General features: G+C 49.5%; 1 protein-coding gene across 1 annotated transcript in view; it reads left to right on the top strand.

Annotated features, from left to right (window-relative positions):
- Positions 1-1116: 1116 nt before the first annotated feature.
- ETV6 (ETS variant transcription factor 6) overlaps positions 1117-15399 on the top strand; it is a 218492-nt gene continuing 204209 nt past the window's right edge. The window contains exon 1 of the mRNA XM_008140416.3: positions 1117-1471. Coding sequence (XP_008138638.1) covers positions 1439-1471 — 33 coding nt within the window. The 5' untranslated portion in view covers positions 1117-1438. The remainder of the gene's footprint in view (positions 1472-15399) is intronic.

The following is a 15399-nucleotide window of genomic DNA, read 5'->3' as shown; positions in this document are numbered from 1 at the left end:
AGGAACACGTCCCCGTCCACTTGGCAGTCGGGTCACCTGTGTCGGTTGGTAGCGACCGCTATTTCTTTAAATGGACAGAGCATTTCGAAACGGGGAGGAAGGGAGGTCAGGAAAAGGAACCCAACTGCCTCTGATAACTGCCCAGCAGCCTTCCCTTCCGCAGGACGCGTGCTCCGTGGGGGGAAGCGCCTGCGGCGGCCGTTGCGCCCGGGGCGGGCGGGCGCGCGCGCGGCGCCTCCCCGTTTCGGGGCGCCCACCTCGGCGGCGAGCGCCCCCTCCCCGCCGCCCGCCGCCGCCCGCGGGCGTCTGCAGCGCGGCCGCGGGCTTTGTCTGGGGCGCCGCCGCGCTCGGGCGCTCGCTCGCTCGCTCGCTCGCCCCCAGTTCCCGGTGCGCAGGCTGTAACCCGAGCTCCCATTTCCTGGTGGATTCTCTTAAAGAGGCCGCGGCCGCGAAAGCAGAACAAAGGCTATTGTTTTGTTTCCTCCCTCGGATCCGCGTCCTTACCGGAATGCCCCTTCCTAAGCCCTTTTCGTCGCGCCCGCGCTCGGGGGCGGGGGGCACCTTGGGCGCGTCAAGGTATCCAAGAGCCGGAGCTGGGGAAGGTGGGAGGCGTCTAATAAACCTGTGTCGTGGTTTCCTGGGCCCCCGTGTAACGTTTCTGAACCGCGTCTTCCTGGGGCGAGGCGATGGTTGGGCTCAGCCTCGGGAAGCCCGGCTCCCGGGCCGGCGGCGGGGGAAGGGCGGGCGCCCGCGCCGGGGCCGCGCGGCGGTGGGTGGGCTGGGAGCGCCGCCCGCCTCGCCCGCAGCCCGGCCCCGCGCGGCCCCGCTCCCCGGGTTTCCTCCGCCCGCGCCCCTCCTCCCCCCACCCCCCCCCCCACCCCGACCGGCTTTTATTTCCCCGATGCCGGGCTGTAACCCGAGCTTTTATTTCCTGGTGGCTCCTTTAAGAGACCGAGCTCAGTGCTGGGAATCCGCGTCAGTTTCTGCCCTGAAACTCTCCAGATCAATGAGCAGAGAGCTTTCTCAGTTCTGCCTTTCAGTTTCTCTCTTCCAGGAAGGAAAACATTCGAGAGCGAGCGAGCGAGGGCGAGCGGCGGGAGGCGGGGGGCGGGGGCGCCGGCCGCGGGTGGGAGGAGAGAGCGGGAGGCCGGCCGGGCTGCGCCCCGGGTCGCCGCGCCGCGCCGTGACCTGTGCAGACCCCGCCGCCGCGCTCGGCCCGGCTCCCACGCCCCCGCCGCCCCGCGCACCAACTCCGCCGGCCGCTCCGCCCGCCCCGCGCGCTCGCGGACCCCCCCCCGGGGCGGCTGCCGGGGAGAGATGCTGGAAGAAACTTCTTAAATGACCGCGTCCGGCCGGCCGTGCAGCGTTTCTGGGTTGGGGAGAGGAAAGGAAAGTGGAAAAAAAACTGAGAACTTCCTGATCTCGCTCGCTGTGAGACATGTCTGAGACTCCTGCTCAGTGTAGCATTAAGGTAAAGACCTTCTCCCCCCTCCCTCTCCGGGACCGAAACCCTGGAGCGGCACACCGGCCGGGGCCGTGGTGCTTGGGCGCTTCCGAGGGGGCCGTGGCAGTCGCTCTGTTCGCAGTAAATTATTCGGGGGGTGCAGGGGAAGGAGCTGCAGCTCGCGGCGCCTGCTGCTGTACCCTTTCGTGTAACCTTGCTCCTCTCTCCCCTTCCCCCGCCGCCGAGCCCCCCGGTAGGCTCCGTCGCCCCCAACCCACCCCCTTGCTTTTTGACAATGAGATGCCCGTCGCAATTGGTCAGGAGGAGCCCGAGTGGTCGCGAACTGTAAAACACCCCCCCCCCCCGTAATTAGTGCGCTTAAAAAAAAAAAAAAACCCAACAAAAAACTAAAAACCTGCTCCCTACTCCTGCTCCCAACATGTGACTGAAATGTAACTTTTGTTCCCGAGGGTGGTCTCCTTAGGAAAAAAAAAAAAAAATTGTCTCCAGCCCCTTTTAGGGATGGAATAATTTCTTTCTTTCTTTTTTTTTTTTGGAAGGACTCCCTGGGTCTGATCAGACAGGATTTACCCCCCTCCCCTCGGATGGTAATTGCAAGCGCTTGTCGGAGAGACAGCCCTGGTGTCAGCTTTTCCTGGGCATTGCACAATGAATGTTTTTCTTTTCTTTTCTTTTCTTTCTTTTTTAAACCAAGGTGAATAAGGTTGCTGAATGGTTCTTTTACTCAGATGCATATGAAAGTTGAGCCGTCCCAAAGTAGAAAACTCCTGTGATGCAGGGAGAGAGGGAGTTCTCCCAGTGAAGCAGAATGACCTTCCCTGTTTGACAGTGCGGACAGGCTATGGGAGAGGAGAAATCTCCGGGCTTTCTGGCCACGTTTTGCAGTATTGTCCATGCAAGGGTAGTGGATAGCTGCAAACACTTACAGGTAGTTGTGTGTGTGCATCTATCCATCTACGGATCTATCTAGGCTGGCGGTGCTGTGGTTCGTTGCTTCTCAGAAGTTGCTGGAAAGTTTGCCACCCCGGAAAGTCAGACCGGTTTTGCCCATCTCCCCCAGTTGTTTAACCCGTGGCTGCATTTCTCGTGCACTTTGTTTATTTGAGGGTTCCATCCGTACCCAGGTGGAAAAGCCTTCTGCCTCTGTGGGAGCCTGAAGCTGCTGAAGTTTGCTTGGTTTTTGGTCTGGCCCATTGAGCGTGTGTTCCTTGAGGGGACGCTGTGCAGAAACAATGAACAAATAACCTGTTTTCTTTATCTGTGGGGAATCAGAAGAACCTTTCCTGTTTGAACACTGCTTTTCCATTAGGATCGGTTTAGAGGAAACACAGTGTTTTTATCATATTGGCTTTACTAGGTTTTCCTACTTACATTCAGATTTTGGTGTTTCTTACCAGGAAAGATTTTCATGGACTTGAAGTAGGGCTAATGTGAACTGAAAAGGTGGCTTGGGTTTCTTTGTTTTTGCCTCATAAAAATGCCCAGTGGGACTTTCAGGCTTCTGTGTTTGTACATATCTGGGGGTGGCAGTGCTTCTGTGATGGAGGGGTGTGTGAGAATAAAGAGGTTAGGGTACTTTGATACTTTGAAACCAGTTTCTTTTGCTCTGTAAATTAGACTCCTCATCAAGTTCAGGAAAATCCTACCTTACGGATAATCTAAATTTATTTGACACTTCATAATACAAACACAGGCAACTAAATAATAGGATATTAAATCCCGCAAATTGTATTTAGAGCGCCAGTAAATCTGGCATCGGGAAAACCTGGGCCAACGATGGGCAATAGTTTTAGGGCGAAACAGAAAAAAAAAAATTCTTTCTGTGACTTTTCTTGATACTTCTTCTAAAGAGACTATTATCCCCACTATTCTGATGGGCTCATGTTCGTGTGCTGCAGGCAAGAGTCCTACCAAGTGGCTCATTTCACTGTATTTTAGTGGGAAAAGAGTGCAGCGGCCCCATCCCACACCCACACAAACAGAACCGATCACAAATCCAGACCTAACACGTTCTTAAATGTGACATAAAAATTGCGGCCATAGTTTGCATATCATTTCTTTCCTCATTGCTTACCCTCTGAGTTCTTTTTAGGTGCCTCTTTTCGTGACTGTATTTCTATGGAATTAAAATAAATTTAATGTTCTTCACTAGTAACAGAAGTACCTCTTTTATTTTGGATTGTTCTTTATGGAACAAGTATGCAGACTCACTGACTTCTTAGACTGGGTGTCTGTTTCTTAGACTGTGTGTCTGTTTCGGCGCACGTATGTGAAGTGTATTTTTCCGAGGAGTTTGTTTAATTCACAATGTTCCAATAACAAGCGCTGGAGATCAAGGCGTGGGATTATTCCAGGTCATCTGAAAATGTTCTGGCGATGTGCGCAGTGTTTCATTTAGTCCCTGGGATGTGGTACAGTGCATAATAAGATGTTTGCTGGGAACCCACAAGCAAGTACTGGGACGGCTTCTAGAGTCCGGTACACAAAAACTTTTCTGTGGAGTGGCGAAGTGGATGTCAGAAGCTTTCAAGGATGCACTGATGAATCAGATGTGCTGGAGACATGTGACACGGAAGGTCTGTGTACGTGGAGAGATTTCCCTCGCTCCTCCCCGCTGAAACTTGCCTCACTTGCTCTCCTGCCTTCCAAGCAGCTAGCTGGTCAGCAGGTAGGCAGTCCCTCAGCAGCTGGGGTGATGGAGCACGGAGCAGCCTGACCAGCGGCGGACACAGAGGGAAGGACTTTGTTTACTTGTGAGCCGTGTCTGCTGTAATAGAAAAGAGAAGTGTGCCGTTGAGGTGGAATTTCCAAGGTGAAAGTTCCTGAGTCAGTCAGTGACCCCTTTGTAAGCACTGCTTATGTGGTGCTGGTTGCCAACGAATGCCTGATGTTGGCGTTTATATTCCTTTTGTGCTTTCTCAGCATGCTATCGTCACCTCGGGGAGTTAATATCAGACCCAGGTTTTACCATAGAAGACAGGTTGGCCAGCTCAAGGTCACCTAAACCATCACCGAGCCCCGCTCTTTCTCGGCATTGGGCTGCCCGCATGTGTAGTGGCACTCTCTTCAAGAGAAGGGAAATGCTTACATTTCTGACCACTTGGGGTTGTTTAAACCTAAGGACAGTGACAACTAACTACATGAAAAGTGCAATGATTTTTCCTCCTTCCCCCCCCCCCCCCCCCCCCCCAAGGATTGAGTGGCTGACTGTGCTGGTCACAGGAGGAAGGAAGAGGCCGTCTTTTCCATCACCAGCCTTCACCTTCAAGTCACCTGTTCAGTTTTCAGTTCAGCCAAGTTGCAGCGGAAAGTGGTTATGGCCCAGTAGACACAGTCCTCCAGGAGGCTTGGCACGGCTCTTTAGTCGGGGCGGGCGATCCAGAAAACAAAACCTAATCATACAGCTTCTCTGGTCCCCCCCCGCCCCCCCTTCCCTGCCCTCTGTACCGGTTGGCTTTCTTGGCTGAGGAAATCTCTTTTTATTTTGCTGCTGACGGGGAGACTCTCTGGGTTTTCCCTGTTGGCCTCTGAGCTCCTTGAGCGGAGTTGTGATTAACTTGGTGTCCTAGTACCTACCTTGGCACCGGGCACGGAAATGTTTCTCAGCAATGTTTGCTGATTTGAAGAGAGGCATGGGACGCGGTCATTGCCCTCCCCTCTGCCTGTCCCTGTGCACCTCAGGGTGACTTAACACCTTCACCTACCAGTGTGCGTGACATATTTAAATAGGACACCTACAGCACTCCCTGGGTGTCTGTCCAAAAAGAATCACCAGTGGGATTTTGGTATAATAATAACGCTTTATTATTTTGATTAAAAAATGTTAAGACTGTTTTTGTGTCTCAACAGAGAGACCAAAATGAAAGGACTTGAGTCAAAGATACAGCCAAGGGACTTAGGAATGACCTTAGAAGGTTCAACATCCGCAGGCTCTGTTTTCCCCAGTTCCTTGTCAGTTGAATCAGGGAACTTTCAGAGCTGAAAGACCTTGGAGATCACCTGGGCCAACGCCCTGTTTTTATAGAGAGGAGGTCCAGAGGGCTGAATGGTTTGCTTCGGCTGATTGCGGACCGAGCCAAGTTTAGAAGCCACCCAGGCCTCCTGGTTCTCAGCCCTATAAAAGGCCAGGGAAATTCGATACAGTAGGTCGCACTCTCTCTGGCACTTCCTCGCTTGGTCCATTTTAATCACAAGCCAGCTGGTACGAGGGCGCGGAGGGCAAGGAAGATGGTGTGTGGGGGGAACATTGGGCCCAGAGGGTATATTGTTAGATGTGAGGAGAGGAAGGAGTAGGAGTAGGGGCTGAGGGAAGAACGGCTTGATGGGCTTGTATTGATGCACCATTTGCAGCAATAATTTTTTTTTTTATTATGGTACAAAACACATAACGTTAAATTGACCGTCTTAACCATTTTAAGTGTACAGTTCAGTGGTGTTAAGTATATTCACATTGTTGCGCAACAGACCTCTAGAACTCTTTCATCTTGCAACACTGAAATTCTGTACCCAACAAACATTCATTTCCCAGCCGTTGGTAACCACCACCTTTTTTCTTTTCTGTTTCTGTGAGTTTGACTACTTTAGATACTTCATCGGAGTGGAATCATACATTATTTTTATTTCACTTAGCATCATATATCCTTGAGGCTCATCAGTGTTATAGCATGAGACAGGGTTCCCCCTCTCCCCCCTTTTTTTAAGGCTGCACAATATTCAAATTTTGTGGAGATGCCACATTTTCTTTATCCATTCATCTGTTGATGGGACACTGGTTTACTTCCAGCTCATGGCTGTTGTGAATGAAGCTGTGGTGGACAAGAGTGCGCAAATCTCTTTGAGACCCTGTGTTGAGATCTTTGGATATACACCCAAAGATGGGGCGGGCGGGATGCAACATTGCTTTTTACAGCGTGTGAGGGACTGGTACTTCTGCTTTGAGCTGAGGGCACTGGACCTGTTATCAGAACTGAGGAGTCCTTGAGTGGACCAGAGGCGCTTTTATCCAGGGGCAGCCAAACTTGCACCTCAATTTATGTGTGGTGAGCTCCCTGTTTCAAACAGTATCAGGTAAATAAAAACATGGCAGCTGGTCCTAAGGAAGTAGCTCACCTCCTTCGCACAGGCAAGTCAAGGGTAAAAAAATACCCCAAAAGGGGGCACCAGGAGAGAGAGCAATAAACCGAAGTCTGTAAATCTGAGTTGAGCTGTATTTACACTGAGGAAGGTCGGGGGCAAGGGAGCAAGGGGGTTGTTGGGACTCAGACTCACTTGAAGAGAAGTTGCATTTTATTACCGATTTTCCAAAGCGGCTCTTGGGTGTGGATCTCCCAGCTGAGTGAATCCGTGTCGAATGAAGCCCCCTAGGGGGCGGGGTGTACAGATGACATATTTTTTTTCTGTGAATGCTACTTCAGAAAGAACAGTGGAGTTTGTTTTCTGGCAGAGTCCTTCGCTGCTGTAGTTGTTGTGAGATGTGTGTAAGAATCCAATCTCTGTGTGTGTTTGTTGAATAGAATGAGTGTGAGAGTACTCAGGGTTCCCACGCCAAAAGGGGCCCAGCTTAACGAGGGTTCACTGCCAAACCTAGTATTCGGAGAGAAAAACACCGGGCTAAATTGGCGAGGAGTTAGAATGATAGCCTGTCACCAAACGAACACAGTTTTATTGATTTTTGAACATATAGCAGCCAAACTAAGATCATGTTGCCTACTGGGGCATCTCAGGGTGAACCTCAGTGCATAGGCCAAAGCGACTTGCTTGTGTCATCATTGGTGAGAAACCAGTGCTACTGTGTGTTTCACACAGTTTCTTCAATGTCAGGTGTATTATGTGCTTGATAACCCTTCCTAGATTGTGAAAATAGACAGTTCAGCCCGGTCTCTGTCTAAACGATGTGGAATTTTCGGAGTGTGGGCAGGGAAGGGGGTGCTGACTCAGGAAGGCGTTAGCCTGTGTTTGTTAGGTGTGGACTTCCAGATGAGCGTTTCAGCTCTCTCATCCTATGGACCAGGCTGAAGGGAAATGTAGAACTCTTGCGTTTTTGGAGCTTTATCAATTATAGGCAATTAAAGGTGTTTGTGTACCGTTTTAGTGGTTTCTACTGTTCCTCCTCTTCCTCCTCCTCCATCATCATCATCATCATCATCATCATCATCATCACCCCCATCATTTAGTGAATGGTCCTTTCGTTAAGTGTTTTATTATATTATCTCATTTACTTTTAACAGCTCTCTGAGGGACGCATTTTTTCTTCCCATTGTACAAATGAGGAATCTAAAGCCCAGGGCAGTTAAGCGACGGATTGGCCTGAGATCTCTCACAGGCTGTACCTGGCAACCGCAGGGCTAGATTCTCCATCATGGGATTGCAAATTCCAAAGCATTTTCCATGACACTGGTCTGAAGTACGGCCGTTTGTATGAAGAAAATGAGGAAACTAAGAGTGAAGGGGCGCTGGTGGGGCTTCACATCAGCCAAGCGGAGAGGCAGGAATAGAGCTGCGGGGAGATGTTTCCTGAAGTCCTGACTCTCATTCCCTCTCTGGTCTCTGAAGGCGGGTTGTTCTAGCCATCGCTCTCATAGAAGGGATGGCCAGCTGGTCACCCCGGGCCACCTACCTTGGGACGAATGTTTGGATCTTCCATTTTTATACTAATCTGATGTTCTCTAGGCATATTTTGTCTTTCAGTGGGCTTCCTTTTGGGCCCTTCATGTTTTTCTGAGAAAACTTTCCTTTTCCTCTCTGCCTCTCTCTTCCTCCCCCCAGTGCCCAAGAACTCCTTCGTTCAGTGGGTGACAGGCTGACGCTGTCCTCATCCTGTCCAGCCTCGGGGCTACACACCTTACCTGTGCCACTTCCTGGTCAGACTCTTCTCCTTCCACAACGTTTCTTTTTCCTTTAAAACTCTGTAAACAATCCATGAACACAAAGTTGTTGGTGGTGTTTTAACTATCTTTCATGTACAGCTTTAAAACTGATTTCTAGGATCTATTTGAAGTCTATTCACATGTTGCCTGATTGCCCCCACTATCAAAGGAATGATCTTTTTTCTTTTCCATTCACCTGATAGTGTGACCATACTGGCCTCGTTTTAATTTACTTGAATGAAGAGAGAATTTTCTGGCTTTTACTTCACAGATCTCTATAGTGCACAGCTGCAATGAAGTATGTTTTCAGAGCAGATATAGAGAAGGAAGCAGAGAGAGATGTGTGGTGGAGGTAATAAGAGTGGATTAAGAAAGCATAACCCAAATTTCTCATGTAACAGATGAGGAAACTGAGTCCCGTGGCTTTTATGTTATTTATTTAAAATGGAATTTATAGGGGTGACATTGGTTCGAAAAACCATACAGGTTTCAAGTGTACAGCTCAGCAAAGCATCATCTGCACACTGCCTCGTGCACCCATCACCCTAAGCAGCGTCTCTCTCCATCCCCTTTTCCCCCCACTTTGCCCACATCCTGGCTTTTAAATCGCCTGCCTGAGGTCCCATTGTTCCTTGTGCCTGAGCCAGAGTCCTCGGGCCACGTCCCTCTAACAGTGTGGCAGAGGAACATTGATAGAAAGCGACAAGAACTCAGGAAGCATAGCTTCATTGCGATGCCGCATGTAGCGCGAGTTAAACCCCTCTGCGAGGCACCACACCACGACTGATGATCTTTATGATCATTAATTATGACATCCCAGTTAAAGACAAACTTTAAATTGTGAGATTTGGGAAGCGAGGAAATACTGTAATGCACTTTGCAAAGCTCTCCAACAAAAACGGTTGGCATAAGATAAGGTTACGTTTCTCAAGGCTACATTCCCGTCATGTGGACGAAAGACCCCTGAAAAGTACTTGACTCCCCAGTGAAGCCAGGAAAGAGCTATCCGATGGATCTGCACGCTCACCAGACCTTGTTCTCCTCGGGGGTATTTTCCCTCGGTGTGTGGGAGTCAGACATACGGAAAACGATCTCATTTCCTGAACGACCTGAAAAGGATGTGTCGCCCTGCTGGTGCGAGCGTGGTGGGTGCTCAGTGATGTAAGATTCTGATTCTTATTTTGTTCTATTTGATGTTGTTCTTTAGTTCTTAACTGTGAAGGTGATTTCCCTCAAGGGGATTGTAAGTTGCTGAGAAGAGGCGTCCCGTCATTGCCATACTGTGAGAGCTTCTAGGGGAAGAACACAGACACTGGAGTAGACAGAACTGAGAGTGAATGCTGGTTCTTGAACTTGTTCATCTTCCTCTTGAACCTTGTACCTCATCTGAAGTGCTAAGAAGAAGACCTGTCTCTTAGGGGCTGTTGGCATATGTAAATTCTCTAGTCCAATGCCTTACAATGCTAAAAAAAAAAAAAAAAAAGAGTCCTTCCTCTTTGTAATCCTCCACGTTATACAGCTGAGAATACGGAGGCCAGAGATGTTAACCGTCTTGTTCCAAGTTCACATGGCTAGTTCATGGCCCTTCCTGAACTAAAATCTAGGCCTCTCATGTTGGCTGACTCCCAGCAAGTGCGCCTGTCACTACCCCATTGCGTTTCTCACAGGGCTGGGGTCACTCAGTCAGTGCTCAGAAAAGCTCTTATTCTCACTTTAATTGAATACTCGCCTCAACAGCAGGAGAGACAAGCCAACTGCAATTACAGGATAATAAATGCCTTTTGCATCTTACAGTAAAGTTTTGAGGGCATAGCTAGTATGGGTCTGAATAAGTTTCCAGAGATGAAAGAAAAGGAAAAAAAACCTAAGCCTGGAAGTACTGTACAGTGACTCTAACTGGCGTTATTACTCAGCACTCAAGCATTCGAACCTATTCAGGGATCTGCTTGTTCGCACAGTTGCTTATTATTTGTGACTCGGGCGAGTCTTGAAAGGGAGCATCCATTCTTCAGTCTGCTTTTGTTTAACAGGCGGTCCCATGTCTGTCTGACCACAGAACAGACACTGTTTGCTGTGGGGCGGTGAATTTCCAATTTTAAGAGCGGGGAATAGATGGCTCTTAGTGGAAGTTTATACGGAAGCGTTGGAAAAAGCCAAATTTGTTACTTTGGGACATGCGGGGATCCTTCATTTTTAGTAGATGTTAAGAGACTGAAGTATCTGTTTTGAAGTATCTGGGGATTTAAAACGCATTCCTGAGTTTTCCTGTGTATGTACACGTTAAACGAGAAGACTGGAAAATGACCCTTTGTGAGGAGAGAATGTTAGCTGCCTCTTCCTTCCGCTGACCCCATGAAAGCAGGCGTGGAGGAGAAGGAGGAACTTGTGAGGTGTGCTCCTCCGCCCTCCACCTGGAAAACACAGAGAACGTTTGTGATTTCTTCTCGGCCACCTTGTACCTCCTCCAGTGGGTTTGGATGGGCTGTGTAACCCTGTCTTTCTGAAGACGGATCTGTAGAACGAGGTCAGTAATCCTGCTTCACTCACATCCCCTGTACGCGAGGAAGTAGAAACCAGAGATTAGATGCTGACTGTAAAGTATTTCCTGGAAGAAATGCGCTACAGATAGAAATCAGCCTTGCAACTAAAAAAATCCAACCCCAAAGACAAACCCCTGTTTGTCTCAGAAGTTGCCCGTTTCCCTAGCACGCCACCTTGTCCCCCCAGTGGGAGTGTGGGTCTAGGTGTGGCCATTGTGGCCCCAGAGAGGGGGAGGGCTCAGGTGGCCGCCTTGCTGTGGGTGTGGTTGGGAACAGTGCCGGGACGCTAATGAAGAACCCAGGTCAAGAGACAACTTAGAATTAGTATTATTCCAGCCCAATGTGGAATACCCGGATCCATAGATCCCCACTGGAGTGAGCACAAAGAAATGTAATACAGATTTTACAAAAACGGGAAAGGGAGTTTGCTAAGCTCTTTTCTGGACTGCTTTGAAGAGTTCAGACAAAGGAAGAGAACTTCTCCACATTAGTTCCTTCCTTATTCATGGCTGCTTCTAGACCATTTGTCAGACTACCCTTCCCCAGACTGCCCTTGACCGTCCAGTCAGACTCCTGCCAGAGCAAACCAGACGGCAGTGTGTCTCCGCTCAGCCACATGGACCAGCTGCGTGTTTCTGTGTGTAGATTTGTGATCCCAGGCCGGGCACCCACAGGGACAGAAGTGAGTTGCCTTTTCTTTGGGCCTCTTTGTGTGCTCCTGCCCAACTTCCTGCCGCAGAGTTGGCACCCCTGGTTTTGGGAAATGGAAAATTTTAAGGACCGGAGCCACGGTGTGTGTTTTGTAGTGGATGTGTCCTTCTTTTGACTTGAGATCTGAGAGAGTTCAAAAATCCATGTCATGAGTTCACTTGACTGGTGCCTTGCAGTGTTGACACTCGGGCCTCTCCTGACTCACACGTCCTGACAGTCATGGCCAGTGATGGGTGGGGGCCGTGGGCCAGGAGTCGCTCTCCCTTTGCGCCTTTTGATCCGATCTATATTCGAAGTGAGGCGAGGCAGGTGGGAGAGCTGTCATTTTGGGCGTGAAGCCTGAGTAATGTAGATTCCCTAAGGCTGGCCAAGTCTCCTCTTCTCCGCAACATGGAGACCTGAATGACCCGGTTTGGCTGCCTACATCTCCGATCCCCTGGAAAGCTGCCAGCTCCTTGCTTGACGCTGTGCCATGTGGTGCTTCCCTTAGTCTGCTGACTCGGAGACTCTCGGGTGAGAATAGAGACCATTCCGGTTGGAAAAGTTAGGAGCCCCTTACCCTCCAAGAACCGGAGGAACCAAGGCTCACCTTCTGGGGTTTGCAGTCTGCTTTTCTGCGCCTGTGAGGCCCCGTGCTGGTGGCAGGACGTGACTCCGACGCGAGGGTGCACTGCCCTGCCGGCAGAAGTCAGCTGTAGGTCAGACACAGCGCTTGCACACGATGGCATCCAGGGGGAATGTTGGCGAGCACAGGAAGGCGGGAGTGATGATCCTCTAATCGTTCTCAGCATGCTGTAAAGGTATCTCCCTTTCACCCAGACGGGCAGGGCGATGGGCAAAGGCACCCAGTGTTCGGTTACATCTCAAGTAGGGCACCCATTAGTGTCCCTGTCTCCCATGCTCCCACCCATACTGGCACCCATACTGGCACCCATACTGGCACCGTGGCTTTCCTAAGCGACCTACCCTAGAAAACGAACAATGAGGCACTGGCAGCAGTGACAGGGCATTTATTCATTGTTTTCTGGGTGCAGGGCAGTGTGCTGCACTTGGAGGTATCCGGGCTAAGGCCTCAGAGGGAAAAGAACCTTAAAACCACAACAAGGCAGAAAGGCCCAGAGCCATGCGGGGCCCCCCTAGAAGGCCTGTTCTTCCAGCAGAGCGGGGAGAGGAGTGACCCCGGAGGGCACCGCCACTGTTCACGTTAGCCGGCTCATCTGAGAATTTGTCTGTCTTGAACATTTTGGTAAAATGGCCAAATGGAGCCTCTAAGGGAGGGGGAAGGCCGGTGTGCTTTTGTGGTTAGCCATGGCGTGGAGCAGTCCGATGTAGGGGAAAGATGGCTCTGTGCACATTTCCATTTCAGCTGTGGGTGGATGACATGGAGTCCTCTTGCCTCTTGGTTCGTGTCTATCTAGGTCATAGGTGAAAGTGAGGTCACATCGCATCCTGTTTCTCATTTGGATCCATTTTAGGATGACCTGTGGAGCCCAGGGGAAATCCAGTCGCTCGGCCTCGATGCTCGTGTTGGTGGACTGCTGGGCTAAGTGCCCAACGGGTTATTGGGAAGAATTCACTTCACGGCCCCGTGGCCCCCAGATTGGTGCCCGTGGTTCTGGTGGGATCCTGCATTCTTAGGGTTTTCTTCTCGGATGGATCCTTTTGGGACTCCAAGTGGGGCCTGTGTTGACAAGATTCTGCCACTTGGGGAAGTTCTGGCTGCATCCTTCTCCAGGCAGGGTAGGGCGAGAGTGAGTCCCGCTGGCTGCACATTGGGCCATTGACCATGCGTAGCACTTCAGGGGTTTCTGGTGGACTGTTTGCCAGAAAGGCCATCTCTGTGCTGGTCCTGGTGTCCCCAGGGCACGCATATTAGACTTTGGGGGGAAAATTCACAATTTCAGGTTCACTCTTTGCCTGCCTTCGTGTGCATCAATGGCCTCATAAGTGAAGTGCATTGAAAGACTGCTCCACACGCCAAAACCTCGAGAGGAGCTTCTTTGGCTTCGGGAAGGTTCCTAGGTAGTCATTGAAGGCTGAAGCTTAAGAATCAACACTGGGGTTAGAATGAGCATGTTCCAGGGAGAACAGCGAGAGGGAGGCTGACACCATGCCTTTATGTGCTATTTTTAGTTCTAGTCAGGACTCTATTTCATGGCATGTGCTTTCTTGGGCATCATTCTGCTTTTATTCCAAGGGTTTGTTCTTGTGACTGTTTGCATATATGCCCATATATGGCATGCTTATGGGATCGTAAGTCACAGAAATTATGCTATAATCTGATTTCTGGCCTCCAGAGTGAAAGATACTACAAAACCCAGCTTTGTGGCGAAGAACCCTTACATACAGGTATAAAATATATCTCCTTGGAGGGTTGGCTTTTTGATGGGCTATAAATGGATTGTTAAGTAGCAATGTGAGAGGCTGTTAGCAAGCTGTTTCTAAGAGCATCTCCCTGGTCTGGTCTGGGAAGGCGGTGTGGACATATTGCAGCTACGAAATGGCTTGCCCGTGGTGTTTACAGGTTGGTAGCTTATGCGTGTGTATTTCTGCAGTGGCCAATGAACTGAAAAGATAATTTAAATGTTTATTTGCTCCTGTAGGAGTATCCGCATTTTACATTGGGCTATATGCTGGTTTGTTTTGTAAGCTGGCTTAAATGAAGAGGTGTTTGGTCAGCCACAAGGGCATAAATCAGCCAAACTTCAGAAACCTTCAGTATGTTTATGATAGTGCCCTAAGTATATAATAGATGCTTTAAGGATTAACCCTTTGCACTCGCTTGCTTTTTTCTCGATTCCTTTATTCTAATGCTAACCGTGTCGAATCATACTCGACATCCGAGTGCAAAAGGTTAAGAATATTTGGACCAATAGATAATCACCTCCCCATAAGCAAAGTAACATTCAGGTTCCCAAGTTTAGCAAAGCGGGGTTCCTATTATGTGTCTACTCTAACTTGAACTTCTTTTCACATTCAGGTGACATCACTGAAAATTGGTTCATACCAGTTTCTGCTGCTCTTGGATTTTAATGAGAACTCTCTCTTGATTCCAGGATGCCATGCTTCTACTGTGTTTGCAGCTGCTGTGTGGAAAAAACAGGTGTCTCTCATAATCCTCTGACTGGATCAGCTCGCCAGCCTGGCAAAGCCTTATTGTTATTGTCTTTATTTATTTATTTATTTCGTCCCACCTAGGTCAGATACTGTCAGGAGGTGCCGATGAGCAGGATTCATGTGAGAGACGATGGCAGCTATTTCTGCTGGAGGTTTCTGTTAAAATAATCCATCTAAGAATCTTATACCATAAAGATAGAGCTAAATAAAATGGTTCAGGACATGAATCACAGGGGAGAATAGCCAAAAGAAGGAGCGTAAATGAGTAGTTCTGCCAAATCACCTCTCTGTCATTCTTCAAAGGCCAGCTTAAAGCCAGCACTGCCACAAAAGCCATCCAGGACTGAGGAGGGAGTGATGACCCTTCTCTGTCCATGGCATACTAACAGACTCATCCACCATTGCTGCTTCTTTTTTAAAAAAAAATGAATATATTTTTATTGATTTCAGAGAGAGATGGAAAGGGAGAGAGAGATAGAAACATAAATGATGAGAGAGAATCATCGATCGGCTGCCTCCTGTACGCTCCCTACTGGGGATCGAGTCTGCAACCCAGGCATGGGCCTTTGACTGGATAGAACCTGAGACCCTTCAGTCCGCAGGCCAATGCTCTATTCACTGAGCCAAACTGGTCAGTGCCACCATTGCTCTTTAAGCTACTGGGTTGTAAGCTTCTGGAAGGCAGATGTACTTGCAAGGC

This window comes from Eptesicus fuscus, chromosome 7 (genome assembly GCF_027574615.1).
Source record: "Eptesicus fuscus isolate TK198812 chromosome 7, DD_ASM_mEF_20220401, whole genome shotgun sequence".
NCBI lineage: Eukaryota > Metazoa > Chordata > Mammalia > Chiroptera > Vespertilionidae > Eptesicus > Eptesicus fuscus.
The sequence above is the reverse complement of the archived record's forward strand: the minus strand, read 5'-3'. Positions and strand labels throughout refer to the sequence as shown.